This window comes from Schistocerca nitens, chromosome 11, assembly GCF_023898315.1.
Source record: "Schistocerca nitens isolate TAMUIC-IGC-003100 chromosome 11, iqSchNite1.1, whole genome shotgun sequence".
NCBI lineage: Eukaryota > Metazoa > Arthropoda > Insecta > Orthoptera > Acrididae > Schistocerca > Schistocerca nitens.
Window position 1 is genome coordinate 38,547,429 of NC_064624.1, and position 18,046 is coordinate 38,565,474.

At 39.3% G+C, this 18,046-nt stretch overlaps 1 protein-coding gene across 4 annotated transcripts in view; it reads right to left on the bottom strand.

Annotated features, from left to right (window-relative positions):
* The window catches only part of LOC126213063 (zinc finger protein 43-like), a 173,432-nt gene that overhangs the window by 29,793 nt on the left and 125,593 nt on the right, over positions 1-18,046 (bottom strand). Inside the window, exon 7 of one of the 4 annotated variants that reach the window (XM_049940645.1) lies at positions 14,322-14,764. The exons of the other annotated variants lie outside the window; for them this stretch is intronic. Coding sequence (XP_049796602.1) covers positions 14,761-14,764 — 4 coding nt within the window. The 3' untranslated portion in view covers positions 14,322-14,760. Of the gene's footprint in view, positions 1-14,321; positions 14,765-18,046 lie in introns of those variants that run through there. 4 annotated transcript variants of the gene reach the window in all.

Below are 18,046 nucleotides of genomic sequence, written 5' to 3' on the forward strand. Positions count from 1 at the left end.
GTATGGGGTCCGCTGTTCGACCACGAGACAGGGCAGCCTGCCATGAGTCACAAGGGAGCCGCTCGCTCGGTGAGTAATACTTTTAGAAGTAGAGGATAAGGCAGGAATAGCCCCAGGCCCACCTACAGTCCGTCCCAGTAAGACTGGATGCTACGAAATAATAGATAATGGTTGGAAAGACAGGTCGCTGGATATTTTTCACGATACTTAGAAACGGTCGCAGTGTCAAAATAGCAGGCAGAAACAGTGGCACAGAGTCTTTTGATACCAGGATACTGAATTTTGTATTGCGGGAAACAATGACAACAAACCAGGCAACGAACTCCATGACAGATCTATTCAAGGACCTGTGTAAGTTACTGAATGTGAAGAAGTTAAGAACGAGCTCTCTCCATCGACAAGCCAATGGAAAAAGTGAAAGAGTGCACAGGACGATCAGGAAGATGCTTAGATACTACAGTGACCCACATCAAACCAACCAGGATGTCTATTTGAAGTACATCGTCTCTGACTTAAAGCAGCATGCAAATTCAGGATTATGGCTATATGAAATAGCATATGGTCGTAGAATGACATCACCATTTGACATATTGAAAGCAGAGAAAGGGAAGCCTAGAGAGTATGTTAAGCAATTTGCCAGAGCGATAAGGAAAATTTGGAATACAGTAGAGAGGGCAAATACACGAACTCTAGAGAATAAGGAAGAAGCAGTGGGCCGTACAGCAAGAATGCCACAGTATATGGTTGGGCAGCGGGTGATGCTGTCAACTTCATATACACCTAAGGAAAAGATGAAGAAGCATTTTGCAAAGTATCAGGGGCCATACCAAGTGGTAGACACTACGTCACCAATAAATGTCAAGATTCAGTTGTCGAGGAGGCCGATAATTGTGCGTGTAGGGCGGCTGAAAGCTTTTCGAGGGAGTACGGAAGTTATTCCAGGGATAGGAATGTGAACCACAAGGGGAGAGTGAGGCGAAAGCTGTCAGAAGAGGAAAAAAGGAGCTGTGGAATAAATGGTGATGAAGAACCAGTATGGATTAAGGCCTAGGAAAAAGAAATTGATATTTTTTAGGTTATGTATACATTTAGTGCAATTAGTATAAGCAGCTTTGGAGCAGCAAAGAATTAAAGGGGGAGAAAAGTAATAGGTAGTCGTGCTCATAGGTGAGGTTTGGAGAAGGACGTATTGAATAACACACGACTACTACAACTCATCTGAGGAGTAAAGCGGTATACCTGAGCTGTAGAAGAGGCACTTAATCAGAATACCAGGGAACTACAAACTGAAGTGGAAGCCTTAGAAAGGGACAAAGTTAGTGTTTGGCAAGCACAAAGGAAAGTGAAACTATAGGAGGCTATGTAGTAGGCTGTAAGGGGTCGGTCAGAGGTAAATTTGTTGTTCACAGAGCAGTATTTAAAGGGTTTAACTAAAGCACAAAAGGAACTACCACCGGAGTTGAGGTACGTTTTAGATTCCAAGCGCAAAAACTCAGCTTTTTATTTCAAGATGACCACAGTATCAGCGAGAACTGATGAAGCCAAAGTTTATATTTCCGTTTCTATACCAGTAACGGGGAAACAAGCACATCATAACTACTATAGTTCATGCAAATCCTGTAATTTGGGGATTTTGAAGAAATTTGTAAGAGTAAACATGCAGCACCTGCAGTTAATTGCAAAAGACAAGGGAAAATATGTACAAATGGAGGAATGAAAATTACAAAACTGCCACTGAGGGAAAATCACAGTCTATCCAAATATAATAATAAGAGAGGGGCAGGATTCCTGCACAGTGAAATTGCTAATGGGACAAAAGGAACTAAGAGAATGCAATAAAGAAGTACTCGAGCCAGAATTGCACTTTCAGCGGCTCTAGGCGCATTGGTTGTACTCTGCCTTTAACACGATGGTAGTAACGGCTAGTTGTTTCGACCAGGGGAAGCTTACACCAGCGAAGAGGCTAGAACTAAAAGGAAGGGATTTGTTATTAACTGGAACAGCGAGCGAGATAATGGGGCCTACTCTCTGTTTGCCTGACACGATTTAAGGGATAATAGCTGAATATTTCGGAGCCTCACATGTATTGGCCAGAGGAGCTCACGGAACTGCTACCTGCCGGAAATCTTAGCAGTTCAAATCAAACTCTAGGGTCGGAATTAACGCAGTCTATAAATACATTTCTGAACCAGCAGGAGGGAAGAGACTCCTTGGAAACTTTATTGCAGCATTTAATTCATATCGGGAAAATCAGTACAGGAAAGAGACAATATTGACTATTGTCCTATCAACCACTACAGCAGCACTTGTTTTGCTCAGTGTAGTCCTTGTTGTGGTACACAGAAGACGAAGCAGTACAACAGTGGTTATACCCCTATCTGACCGAATACAGAAGGTCACCTTCTCACCTAACTTCTGGCTTATAATTTTAACACGCTGTTGGTTATCGTTACTATGATAATAATAAAAGATATTGTAGACCAACGTATTGTAGACAAATCCTGGGTAAGGCAGACACGTGAATGAGTGCCTTAAACGGATATGGTCACCAGCCCACACTTTGGTCACATCCATCATTCTGACAGCGAGAATGCTGACAGGATGATGCTTAGGTGAAGCGTTGCTGACGAGGGAACTCTTTTAGAAAACCCTCCAGCAACCAATCAGAGAGCTGCAAATGGTAATGTGCGGTCTGATCTGACTCGCTCTTGGCAACTTGCCTTCGACTGGATCATCTGTCCCTCTCTTGAGCAATATGCCCCTCAGTCTGTTAGTCGCCTCCCAAGCGCCACTTGTATCCGTTAGACGTTGATTTCAGAAATAAAAATCAAACAGTTGTTTTGAACGACAATCCACATGTCATTTTTGAAAAATTCCCTCGAATTTCATGCACTCCCAGACGCCCACATCCTAAAATTGCCCTGCCCTCACCAATTCCTGTACGCAGATGTCATCTGCAGGATTCGAATACACTGTCCATTTCAACATACGAATATTTTGTTTTGCCGATGGATGCCACGTCTCTGTTATCGAGCTTGCTGCAGGTCGTCAGCGCATAGTAACACTACACTGTCCTATAAACGAGATGAGCTCGGCCAGACTACGCTGTGAATACTTTTCCCAACTTTTCTTGTCATTCAGATGCGTCCACATACACCACGCTGCGTGAAAACTCCTGTGGGCCGCTACTCCCCAACGTTCCGGCCACAGGGGCACATCCTCTACGCTGCACTGCCACCATATCGTTCTGGGTGGCAGTCCCGCCCGAGTCACCGCCTCCGTCGCTATGCCTTCATTCAGCGAGAGTTCCAGTCACCACCGTGGGTCGGTGCCACATTTTCGAGGGTCTTAGTCGTCGTCGCTGCTGTCGACGTGCCGTTATTGACGTCGATGCCGTCGTTGGCGGAGCTTTCCCTGCCGAGAAATCAAAGTAAGTCCCGCTAGCCATGCTTACTTATACTCAGTTGCCGCTTCTCTGTGTGCTGCCGTCATTGTAAATCGCTGTAGTTAGGACCTAAATTTCATTCCAATGTTGCGACATCATTCTTGTCAAAGTTACGTGGTTTTCAAGTAACTGTTTTTCCTTCTGGAGGGATTCCCAGTTCAAGAGCGACCAAAGTAGCAGCTGCTGGGAATGCCAACACGGACCCTTTCCATACGCCAGCTGAACGTATCAATATACTTACCTGGCAGAAGTTAGTGTTACAGGAATAATGTGAAAAACTGGCGCAAAGGGATGAAATTGAGCACAATGCCTCTCGGACAGCTCCAAGTTTTTCAGGAACCCCTAAAGATAGTTCTGCAGCATCTGTAGCAATCATTGAAAGCAGCTTCCCTGCAGTCTCCTTTACGCCTACATTTTCGTGAAAACAGAATGGAAGTGTCACTACTTTCTTACAGAATATTAACGATTTGTGGCATCTTTGGACTTGGCCGAATGGAATTTTTCTAAACATAGTGAGGTTAAAACTCTCAGATGACAGACATAAGCACGTTGAAAATGTTGATGCATTATAAGATACAATAAAATTTCAAGCAATTCATTTCAATTCAGTTCATTACTACGAATTTTAGATCTGTTTTCTGGAAACTCTACACAGGTCGTACATATTCGTTAATAATGGTGACACACAATGTTTCATATTATATGTTGTTGTTGTGGTCCTCAGTCCTGAGACTGGTTTGATGCAGCTCTCCATGCTACTCTATCCTGTGCAAGCATCTTCATCTCCCAGTACCTACTGCAACCTACATCCTTCGCAATCTGCTTAGTGTATTCATCTCTTGGTCTCCCTCTACGATTTTTACCCTCCACGCTGCCCTCCAATACGAAATTGGTGATCCCTTGATGCCTCAGAACATGTCCTACCAACCGATCCCTTCTTCTGATCAAGTTGTGCCACAAACTCCTCCCGAATCTTATTCAATACATCCTCATTAGTTATATGATCTACCCATCTAATCTTCAGCATTCTTCTGTAGCACCACATTTCGAAAGTTTCTATTCTCTTCTTGTCCAAACTATTTATCGTCCATGTTTCTCTTCCATACATGGCTACACTCCATAAAAATACTTTCAGAAATGACTTCCTGACACTTAAATCTATACTCGATGTTAACAAATTTCTCTTTTTCAGAAACGCTTTCCTTGCCATTGCCAGTCTACATTTTATATCCTCTCTACTTCGACCATCATCAGTTATTTTGCTCCCCAAATAGCAAAACTCCTTTACTACTTTAAGTGTCTCATTTCCTAATTTAATTCCCTCAGCATCACTCGACTTAATTCGACTACATTCCATTATCCTCGTTTTGCTTTTGTTGATGTTCATCTTATATCCTCCTTTCAAGACACTGTCCATTCCGTTCAACTGCTCTTCCAAGCCCTTTGCTGCCTCTGACAGAGTTACAATGTCATCAGCGAACCTCAAATTTTTATTTCTTCTGCATGGATTTTAATACCTACTCCGAATTGTTCTTTTGTTTCCTGCACTGCTTGCGCAATAAACAGATTGAATAACATCGGGGAGAGACTACAACCCTGTCTCACTCCCTTCCCAACCACTGCTTCCCTTTCATGTCCCTCGACTCTTATAACTACCATCTGGTTTCTGTACAAATTGTAAATAGCCTTTCGCTCCCTGTATTTTACCCCTGCCACCTTCAGAATTTGAAAGAGAGTGTTCCAGTCAACATTGTCAAAAGCTTTCTCTAAGTCTACAAATGCTAGAAACGTAGGTTTGCCCTTCCTTAATCTAGCTTCTAAAATAAGTCATAGGGTCAGTATTGCCTTACGTGTTCCAACATTTCTACAGAATCCAAACTGATCTTCCCAGAGGTCGGCTTCTACTAGTTTTTCCATTTGTCTGTAAAGAATTCGCGTTAGTATTTTGGAGCTGTGACTTATTAAACTCATAGTTCGGTAATTTTCACATCTGTCAACACCTGCTTTCCTTGGGATTGGAATTGTTATATTCTTCTTGAAGTCTGAGGGTATTTCGCCTGTTTCATACATCTTGCTCACCAGATAGTAGAGTTTTGTCAGGACTAGCCCTCCCAAGGCCGTCAGTAGTTCCAATGGACTGTTGTCTACTCCGGGGCCTTGTTTCGACTCAGGTCTTTCAGTGTTCTGTCAAACTCTTCACGCAGTATCGTATCTCCCATTTCATCTTCATCTACATCCTCTTCCATTTCCATAATATTCTCAAGTACATCGCTCTTGTATAGACCCTCTATATACTCCTTCCACCTCTCTGCTTTCCCTTTTTTGCTTACAACTGGGATTCCATCTGACCTCACGATGTTCATACAAGTGGTTCTCTTATCTCCAAAGGTCTCTTTAATTTTCCTGTAGGCAGTATCTATCTTACCCCTAGCGAGATAAGCCTCTACATCCTTACATTTGTCCTCTAGCATCCCTGCTTAGCCATTTTGCACTTCCTGTCTATCTCATTTTTGAGACGTTTGTATTCCTTTTTGCCTGTTTCATTTACTGCATTTTTATATTTTCTCCTTTCATCAATTAAATTCAATATTTCTTCTGTTACCTAAGGATTTCTACTAGCCCTCGTCTTTTTACTTACTTGATCCTCTGCTGCCTTCACTACTTCATCCCTCAAAGCTACCCATTCTTCTTCTACTGTATTTCTTTCCCCTATTCCTGACAATTGTTCCCTTATGCTCTCCCTGAAATTCTGTACAACCTCTGGTTCTTTCAGTTTATCCAGGTCGCATCTCCTTAAATGCCCACCTTTTTGCAGTTTCTTCAATTTTGATCTACAGGTCATAACCAATAGATTGTGGTCAGAGTCAACATCTGCCCCTGGAAAAGTCTTACATTTTAAAACCTTGTTCCTAAATCTCTGTCTTACCATTATATAATCTATCTGAAACCTGTCAGTATCTCCAGGCTTCTTCCATGTATACAGCCTTCTTTTATGATTAAGTCGTGCTCTGTGCAAAATTCTACCAGGCGGCTTCCTCTTTCATTTCTTAGCCCCAATCCATATTCACCTACTACGTTTCCTTCTCTCCATTTTCCTACTACCAAATTCCAGTCACCCATGACTATTAAATTTTCGTCACCCTTCGCTATCTGAATAATTTCTTTTATTTCGTCATACATTTCTTCAATTTCTTCATCATCGGCAGAGCTAGTTGGAATATAAACTTGTACTACTGTAGTAGGTGTGGGCTTCGTATCTATCTTGGCCACAATTATGCGTTCACTATGCTGTTTGTAGTAGCTTACCCGAATTCCTATTTTCCTATTCATTATTAAATCTACTCCTGCATTACCCCTTTGTGATTTTGTGTTTAGAACCCTGTAGTCACCTGACCAAAAGTCTTGTTCCTCCTGCCACCGAACTTCACTAATTCCCACTATATCTAACTTTAACCTATCCATTTCCCTTCTTAAATTTTCTAACCTACCTGCCCGCTTAAGGGCTCTGACATTCCACGCTCTGATCCGTAGAACGCCAGTTTCATATTATATATGTAGTAGTAAATAATGTTAACAGCAACCATAGGTAATATTAACGTAGAACTGAAACACAACATTTGAAAAATAAGAATTCATTTAAAAAAATGAAAATAATGGGAATTAACTCAAGATCCAAGTCAACGACTTCTGTCTTAAGAACCTCAGGTTTGCCAACTAACTACAGCTACACCTACTCCTGAATCTATCGTTGCTACACTATTCTACATCACCCACACTGGTATGTGTATTACTCAACAATCCTCATATCAATACATATACGTGTGGCTGGTCCCTTAATTACATGTGTATGTGCCTGTTGTTATCTATAACTGAGAAAATGGTTTTTGTGAACTGTTGACATTATTTTGATACTCACAACGTCCACTTGATCTTGTAGACAGAAAGTTAAGCAGTTGCCTTTTCTATATCTGATGCGCTATCATACTGACTTTAGACCTAAAACTTTTGGTCACTTGCTATTGTCTGCAGATTGCTGTCTAATTATCCGCAATCTCTCTTTACCTGAAAAGGGGGACATCTGAGAACGACATGATCACCATGGTCTTCCTCTCTACATTCACAGATTGGTGTGTTACTACATACCACACGGTTCAGATGTTTGGGATATGGACCGTGCCCTCGACCTCGTGCCCCATACCTCCTCGTGCAATTTCAATCTGTTCATCATGCTTGAAAATATGCGTTAAACACTCCTTGCAGTGCTCTTAGTGTCCCAATCACACTGCTATTCATCTAACTTACAGGCTCATAAATGTCTTATCCGTAATATGCAGTCCTGTGATCTCCATACACATGATCATATTGCTCACACCCTAACCAAAACAGTGCTGCCCTGTAACATATCACGATACCCATCAGACATATCCGATTATCACCAATGAACCCTCTACAGATGTAGTGTAAAAAGCACATTGAGCTGCAGAAGTAAGCTGCACTGAATTCGTCGCACTATTGTTTTGTTGCTCCCTAGGCTAAGATGATGTGTCAAGATGTTGGCAGTGAAGTCCATAATAGTGCTGAAGTTAGCTTCGTGATATGACCACACCACATGACATGATAATTTATAGTCAGCAGTCCAAGCATAGGCAACAATATGCATAATTTTGGCCGCTTTCTGAGTAACAGATTTTTAGTGATTTAGACAGTTTCTTTCCTTGACTAGAAGAAAGCCTAAATGCCTACTAGCAGTGATACATTTTGCAGGTATTCCGTCAAGCCTCAGGGAAGGATACCTACTAGGAGAAAGCCTTCGCTTCAGAAGTATGTATGTGGTTTTATGAACAGCTATAGTCAGTTGTTGCTGTTGCACTGACGTTGCATCTGAGCAAGCATATCGCTCGCCTTTAGGCAAAGTCTTGTCCTGGAGTCTGCAGACACACCTACTACGATGTCACCTGCGTATGTGACAACATCTTCAATAGAATCTGCCCCAGATGTAACAGGGTTCAATACTAAGATCCCAAACCAGTAGACCACTTACATAACTTTCAGGACGGCCCTTGGTAATCTTTTTATTACCTTTCTCTGAAGCCCAGGCCTACGACTTAGCAGAGCACTATTCCGACAAATGAGAAGCCAGCTACTACAGAGACCATTTATCCACTTTATGGCACAAGCTAAATGAAGATTTTGCTGATCAAATATGAGCTGTGTCAGGTGACACATATGTCTTACGGTGGGATGCCACATGTAATGACGTGTTAATTGAGGTAGCTAGAGCCAGAACAATTGACGTCTTCATATGTGGAATAAATCTGCAGATATGTAGTGAAGTGAAGGTGGCCTCGCCTACTTCACTAAATGAGGCAGTAAGATTGAATCTTTTTTGCAAGGTGGCCGCGAAGTTCGTCTCTACTGTGTCGCAAAGCAATAAGCTGCGCCATGTTTTTGTAAAACGGTGATATGCAAGTACTGCCTGCCCAAAAGATCAGAGACAGACTCTTCAATAGCGGAATTCTCCACGTGATAACAGACAAAATATGAGTACACACAGGGGAAATGGTCAGGAATCAGGCCCCACCACCCATCGTCCACGTAACGTGGGTAATGAATTCCAGCCCAAAACAGAAGTGTAAATGATGTGGGTAACATAATTTTAGAGGCCACTATCAGAGGAAGAGCTGACAAAGTGTCAGTAGATACAGGGACTCAAATTAGAGCATTATTTGTTTCTCTTAATGATAAGAGTGCAGTTAAATCGTTGCGCTGTTACATTAGTGGATTAAGAGAAGAAGTAACACTGCCACAGGGATATATTTTGTAAACCTGCATATGGATGGTAAGAACTATGGTTTTGTTAGGAAAGTTGGGAGAAGACGCAGAAGGGATTTCAGTGTCATTCTAGAGGAGGATTTCCTACACCGGTACTGGATGGTGGTATATTATGGGACGCATATTGTTCGAATCAGTGAGGCAACTATTTCGGTGGAACTCGCGACCCTCAATCGCTAGGAATTTATGGAATGAGGCTTCTTCCACAACCACCAACAGAACCACATACATGGGCATTTGAAATTTATACAACTGGTAACAGTCAGCGGCGGCACAGGACAGACTTCAATATCCAAATGCTGCCTAGAGTGGACTTTTTCGTTGATACACTCTGTCTAAACAATGTTCTCTACAGGTTATTGATTCATGTGAGAAGAATTGTAAATAAAATAGAGACACTGGTAAAAAAGTTTTGTGCTCCAGTACTTATTGACGACTTTCGGTAAGTAGATATAGAGATTACACGCGGAACAATACTTGCTTGTGCTCAGGAAGTTGTAGAGGAAGAATTTCAGTGTGAAAATAAGTTAAAGTGTAAGAGCAAGAAGCAGCTGACAGAAGAAGAATTTGCACAGTAACGTCCTTACTTAAAAAATCAGGCCTATGAGAAGTTAGCACATTTGCCAGTGTCAGTCAAATCTTTTGTAATTGGTATTAAAGGAATATGCTTGGTTGTTCGAGAAACCGCAGTATATGTCAGTCACTAACGTTGTGCAACACGAAATTCAAATTTAAGATATTAGGCCAATTGCTTAGAAACTGGACAGGCTTGGAACTGGACTGATTCCCATTTTATCTACAACCCGTTGGTCAGGATATTATACAAGATCAGCTGGTTGCAGGTATAGATCAATCCTCTGCAAACCCCTGCTTGGTCCCTAGCGCTGCGGTACCCAAAAACCCTATCGCCTATGCATTAACGTACAAGCAGAAAACAAGGTAACTACCATTGATACCTACCCTCTGGTATAGTAATAGACAGTTTTAAGTTAGTTGTAATTTCCCTGTACAGGTCACCTAAGGGTATAACCAATGTATTTTTAGAAAAACTGGACCTGCTGTTACATGTACTTACAGATACTAGATGGATACATTATGATATTGTGATAGGTGGAGATGTGAATGCTGAATTCGATGTCACAACACAAAAACGTACTGTCACTGAACTCCAAAACCTACTAAGACACTGCAACTTACATTCAGTCAATAACAAACCTACAAGAGAACATGCATGTCTTGACAATATTTTTGTAAATTTTAAAACAACAGAAGAATCATGTTTTGTGACAGTATTTCCATATTCTGATCATGATTCAGTATCTTTAAATTATACAAGTAGGTTCCCTCTTGACAAGAGTTATGTAAATAAGTTTGTCCCAGAAGTTGTGGTCACTAGACCAGTCACAGATGAGAAAATTGACAGGTTTCGTACGTCCCTTTCTAACAGAGATTGGTTTGGCCTGTGTTATGATGAGACACATTATACTCTAAGCAATTGTCTGCCAGCAAAGGTACTATTTGATAGGTTTCTCAAAGCATTTCTGGGACACTTTAATGACTGCATACCAATAAAGAAATGCAAAGTAACTGACAGAGTCCTAAAAGCAAAAGTTCCAAATAGACAAAATACATGGTACACAAAATAGCTGTCTACTATGAAAAATCAAGTTATGTTGTTGTACAATATTTATAAAAATCTGAAAACCAACCATGCTAAACTAGCCTATGTTAGATCCAGGAATGAGTACAAAAAAGCAATTGTGGAAGCCAAACAAGCACACAATCTCAGAAGTATTGAGAAATCCACCAATAAGTGCAAAGCAGCATGGACTCTAATAAATAGTGTCGCCAAAGATAAAAGAAGTGACAAAATTAGTATCTCTCCTCAGGAATTTAATGACTTTTTTATTAAATCAGTTGAGGAAGTAGGAAGTGCTATAATTAAACCTGAAATCAGCTCATCACAGTTACTGTCAAAAAATATTGCTAGGTCATCAACAAACACAAGTACCTTCAATTTTTTTGAGGTCTCACCTGGTTTTGTGTTAAGAATAGTGAAGCAGTTAAAATCATCAGACAGTGTAGACATATATGACCTGTCTTGTAACATGCTTAAGAAAGTAATAGACTGTATAGTGTACCCCCTAACATATTGTATAAACAAGTGTATACTGTAGGGTTTTTTCCCTGATGAGCTTAAACTGTCTAGGGTAGTTCCAGTACATAAGAAAGGAGATAAAAATTCTGTCTCCAGTTACAGGCCAATATCCATAGTCCCAGTTTTCTCAAAAGTTCTAGAATGCATAATTTACCAACAATTATCTGTTTACTTTGATAAAATAGGATTAATAAGTGGATCACAGTATGGCTTTAGGAAAAACCTGTCAACCATTGATGCCATAGACAATGTTGTTAAATACATCCATCAAGTATTTGAAGATAAATGCTTTGCCCAAGTGACTTTTTGTGACCTAAGCAAAGCCTTTGACTGTGTAGAACATACACTACTACTCGAAAAAATGGACTTTTACGGTGTTAAAGGTAACAGCCTTAAGCTATTAAGATCATATTTACAAAACCGTAAGCAAGCTGTCTGTGTTGGGAAAGAAATGTCCAGTATAGAACAAGTTGAGGTAGGTGTTCCGCAGGGATCTGTGCTGGGCCCTTTCCTTTACCTAATAATGATAAATGACCTGCCATCATTTATCAAATCCAGAACAGTACTCTATGCTGATGATACAACATTTCTGAACAGCAGTAATGATCTTAATAGCCTTAAAACATGTGTTACAGAGACAATTGAGCAAGCTTCACTCTGGTTTAAAGCAAATGGGTTCTTGCTTAATGAAAGCAAAACCCAGCAGATGGTATTTAGTTTAAAAGACAAGTTTCCATCAGATGATCCTTGTTGTGTTAAATTTTTGGGGGTATATTTCGATGATAAACTTTCTTGGAATCCACAAATTAAGTATATTAGCGATAAATTGTCTAGGGTAATCTATTTGTTAAGGCGATTAATGCACTGTGTACCTAAAAATTATGTTAGAGTATCTTACTACTCATTTTTCCAAAGCATCATATCCTATGGCATTATTTTATGGGGAAACTCCACTTGTGTGCATGATATACTATTGCTGCAAAAGAAAGCTATTAGGATAATTACAGGCTCACCATACAAGCCTCATTGTAAACCTTTGTTTACTCAACAAAAAATCATAAGAGTAATAAACCTATATATTTATTATGTTTTAATCTACACAAAAAGGAACTTACCTAAAGTAAAACGCAGGGCAAATATACATTGTTACAGCACTAGGACAAACAGCTCTATCTATACGCCCTACCACAGACTGTCAAAATCAGTTAACAGTTATGAACTTATGGGCCACAAATTATTTAACAAACTTCCACAAGGTATACAAAATTTACCAGAGCAACAATACAAACAAACACTTTATGACTGGTTAGTTGTAAACCCATTCTACAATGTAAAGGATTTCATGACCTGTGATATTAAACTGTAAAGTTCTTAACAATTCTGTCCTTTTATAGCATGTACTGTACTGTATTGTATTATATGTATGACTTTGTCTATTGCTGTAATGGCTTAAAGACAATAAAATTATTATTATTATTATTATTATTATTATCATATCGAAGAAACATTGGACATACCGGGAAACTGTAGGTATTTTACTACCTTTTTCATGTATTCTAATTACCACCAAATTCCGATTGCACCAGAATACCTATAAAACCGCATTTTTGGTTCCATGAGGGTTGTATGAGTTTTTACACATGCCTTTCAGCCTTAGAAATGCGCCTGTCACTTTCCAAAGATTCGCTGACTTGTTACTAAGATGATTGAAGCCTACAGCGCCTTTAGTGTATTTGGCTGATATATTTTCAAGGAGTACTGAGGAATGTTTGGTGAGATTGAGGTACGTTTTATCAAGGTTACAGCACACACATTTGAATTTAAAGCTTTTGTTCTGCACAGTCAAAGGTTAAGGACCTGGGACATACTATCAGTTCAGATGAGATTAAGAATTATCCACTGCTAACCAAATCAGTTGAGACTCTTCCAGGCACACTAACATTAAGGAGATGCAACTTTTCTTGGCCACACTAGTTGTTACCGTCTTTGGTAAAGAATTATGCTATGACAGCCAAACGATTAACGAAGTTGTTAAAGTATGGTGCAGTGCTTAAGCGGACAGAGGGATTTGAATTGGCTACGAGAAAACTTAAATATTATTTGACAGGTTCACATTATTAATATACTGATTCTGAAAAGGTTTTATCCTTCGAACAGACAACTCAAATATGCTATCAGTGCTGTTCTTTGTCAAGAATAATTGCTAGCACTTAAATTCGGAGTCAACTATTTCAAATGTTATTTCTACAGAAGAAAATTCTTTGTGGTCTCTGATTATACTGCTCTTTTGTAGAGGCTCAGTTTAAAGGATCCCAGCAGTCATTTGACTAGTTGGGCATTAAAAGTATCGAAATAAGATTATAACATATGCCACAAACTAGGCTGTTCACACCTAAATGCTGATGCACTGAGCCATAAGATCAAAATGATTCAGACTGACAATGTTTTAAGAGAAGAACTGAGAGATGTACAATGTCACTGGTACAATTCTATTCCACATTTTGTCACAGTTCATTATATTCTATGCCACATAAATCCCCCTGAGCAACAGAGTCATAACTGCAGAAAGAATTGCAAGCATGTATAAGAGCTTAGTATCATGACAGTTTGCAGGTGTGTCACAATGGACAAAAAGCCATGAGTGCCAGAATATACACACGGCATTGATGGGAAGATAGACAGACTGATGTTCAGAAGTACATACAAAACTACTTGCCTTGTGGTCAGAGGTCAGTCCCACCATAAACTTAAATTGCCTTGCTAACACTTCTAGGGGCTACAGACGTTACAAACCCGATTCAGAATGTTGTATTAGGCATTGTTAGACCGTTCCCACAGACCTCACAAAATAATAAATACATCCTATCTATCACTGATCTTTTCTTAGATATGTAATTCTAGTGCAAGTTGCAGATATGACTACAGGAACAGTAACAAGTGCCTTTGTCAATAGCTAAGTTTTATCATTCTGAAGTCCTGATCAAATTTTGACTGAACAGAGGGTTAATTTTATGTACATCCTGTTTTTACAAGTGTACAAATGACTATGAATCAAACAACTGAGAAACACTCCTTTCCATCCAAAAGCTAATAGCCACCTCCAATGTGTACATCAAACAACAGTTCGGATTTTGTCTTACTACATAAACCACTCAGTGACTGGGACAGGTAGGTCGCCTATGTAGCTTCTGCATAAAATAGTCATATACATGAATCAGCTAGGTATAGATCGTACGAGGAAGTATATGGGCAGCCTATGAGCTCCCAATTTCAACATGATAAACTCCAATCTGTCGTGGATCTGGCAGAAGTTATCACCTCAAGGTTACCTGGAAGCAGATAAAACAAAATAAATACAAGCTACCCAGAAACAAGATGAACCTTCGTAACAAAGGGGCTGTGCTTTCTCAGTATAAACCTGGGAACCTATTTTTGATTCGTAACCCCATGATTAAGAAAGGAAAGACTAAGAAATTCATGCTTCAATACGAAACCCCTTATTCCATCATACGAGTGACTTCTGTCACTGCAGATATTCATTGTCTGACCACACAGTGGTAGTACATTCTGACTGGTTACAGCTGTACCATGGTCAAGCTCTGCCACCCTCTGCAGTGTCACTTAGTCCAACTCAAAATAATTTATGAGAAGGCACATATACTATCATGCAGAAATGCAGGAAAAAAGGACAAGTTGCTATCAGCATATCCTAAGTATGCCTTGAGAAATAAACACCCTTATGCCTTGAGGTCATGGGATTGAGGTACTGTTTGTTTGAACGAGTTTCATGTGGTATTTTATTCTGTGTAGGAGTGATTTCACTATGGGAAGAAATGTATTTTATTGGTGTGATTCTGAGTAATAATTCTGTCGTTCAGTCAGTCATTCTGACTGACTAGTGTAAACGAATTGCGCTATACTGTAGAACCAGTATCCAGTTGAGGCTAATTTTGCCATCTTTCTTTTGCAGTTTTTTTATGCAAGAAGCTGCAAGAATTGCTTTCTAAAATAGGAGTACGTCTTGATGTATTACAAAATACTGTATATTAACAGCAAAGTAACGAGAGCAGTAATAGTGTAAATGATTAAAGTGTGACCAGAAGTAATTGCTTATTCAGTGGACATGAGTTTAGAGAGACCAGTTGTTTTGTAATAATAATGTACCAGTAAGAGAACGTGAGGGGCTACTATTCAACATCATCAGGAGGTTACTATGTTACTAAGTAAAGCTTTAGACGTTCCTTTAAGTGAGAAACACACAGTGGTGATACATGAAATAACTGAATTTTGCCTTATGTACACTAAAGATTTTACATCATGTGAAATGGACTTTTTACGAACGCATTTACACTATTGCAAATGAGGTTTAATCAGTACTACATTGTTACAAGAAGAGAATCACAGTTCTGAGGTAGAAGAATGTTTTACTTAACCAGCTCAGAAGCAGCGTTAAAGTGAAGTAGATAATTGTAGACATCAAATAATAAAGTGTTTTTCCAGTAGTTGCTATTAATCGAATGTTTTCCTTACAGCAATAAATATTTTTCTTTTGCCGAGTTTTGTACGAAAAAATACATACACCAAATTTTCACATATTATCATATTTCCACTTTACTATCAAAATTTACTTTAGAATTCATAGTTCTCTTGTCCACAACGGGCAAGTAAACTTCTTAATAAAATACACGAAGAGACAAAAGATAAGTGCATTCATTTATATAACAATTAGGAACCAAATTTGCAACAACCAGAGGACCTCTATATCAAGTGTTTGGAGTTAACACTAAAGACTAATTCATGCAATGAGTTACCTACAGTGATCATGTACTTGACAAACTCGCCTAAAATATGCAAACAACAGCTATTTGAAATTACCCAAGACTCTCACAGTATACATTAGTGGGAAGTTATGTTGTATAAATAATTATTATCTGGAAGTTGAGTTAGCCTTTTGTAGACAAAGAATAACTCTTACTGCAACATTTTACTAGTAGTCAGGCCAATGCATGCATACGTTACTGTTTGGCAGCATCTTTGCACATCAGATGATCTATATTCTTTGTATGTAATGGATAACACAACAAAAATAAGTCCTCGTCTTCGTAATAAGTGGTGGAATGTATCATAACTCACGTGGATTGATCTTGTGAAACAAGTGATTTATGGTTACGAGTTTTGCCATATGCCATTATAGGAAATGTATTACTCCTTTAAAAACTACAATTTCCTCGATTTTCTACCTAAGCCACTGCTACATGTCGAGACCCTAAATCCAGCATGTTAAAAATATATGGTATCAATGGCAGGTCAGGAGAAAGAAAGCATAGATAAGTTTAATTATATACTACTTGTGTGTCACAAATGACTTAACCTCATCACCAAACAATGATACTTGAAAGGCACTAAAGAGACAGGTGTCGAACAAAGTCTCCCAGCAGTGGTTTGTGAGAGGTAATGTTTAATTATGCAGAGTTCTATATGAAGTTAAGGGACAAACAATTTTGAAACAACAGCAGCACCTTCACTGTCATATGGGTGAATAAGACTTACTTATGGTTCTGCAAAGAAGGGTAGATGCATTGATTGTTGTAATTACATAGTGATGGGCTAACTGCTCTTGTCACTGTGACAGTTACTCTGACAGCATGCCATTCATAAACGTTCATTTGCGTTTCACTTAAAATATTTCTATGAGTACCTCTTTTTATGTTTTGTGTCATTTTTTCTGTATTTTGTTTACTGTATTTAATGTGTGATAGAAATGATGTGGTAGTCACTCTCACCTGACACTAGCCAAAACCAGTAAGCTAGTTTGATGTACTAGTATGTGGTGGATTACCTTCCTTTAAGCTTCAACACAGCATTTTATCTGAAATACTCTTGATCAGTCAATGTGTATCATTCATATGCAATAATTATTTTCTTTCTTTTATGGGTACCCCAGTGATTGTGATTTAATATCCTCCTGGGAAAACTTACTTATTACGTGAACTACAGTGACACATGTTATCTCTCGATCCACTTTTGGCATCGTGAATTACACTGCTTGTACTCTGGCCAAGTAATATAGTAGTATTTCTTAACTGTAGTTGCGCATCTACCACTATTCAGATGTTTAGTCATAATTAAAACAAGTTGTTTCCACAAGACCTGGTGGTAGTTGCCTGTATTACAAATGGTTAATGTCCAAGTGGACATAATTTTGATACAACCCTACAGATATGAACAAACATATGCATGGATCCATGCTTGTACCATTTCGCTGTTAGACAATCCAATAGTGCTGGCACGTTATAATGAAGATTATGCCAGCCTCTTCTAACCTGGCTATCTGCTAAAAAAATCCATGTGGAGTCATTGGTTCTCATTCTCAGTAAACAAGGAGGAATAGGGACAACTTCTCAATGACATGGTTTCTTACACTACCGCTAATGCGTGACGAACAGTCATCCTCTACTTCTGGAAAAATTCTGTAGTCACATATCATTGCAGTTAGCTTCTTAACCTACCCTGTTATTCCTGTCCCTACTACCATGTCCCTGAATCAGTTCTGTTCTCCTTCTTTCGTAAAGCAGGAGAAGTCTGAGCTCATCTTGACTATGTCACTCTCT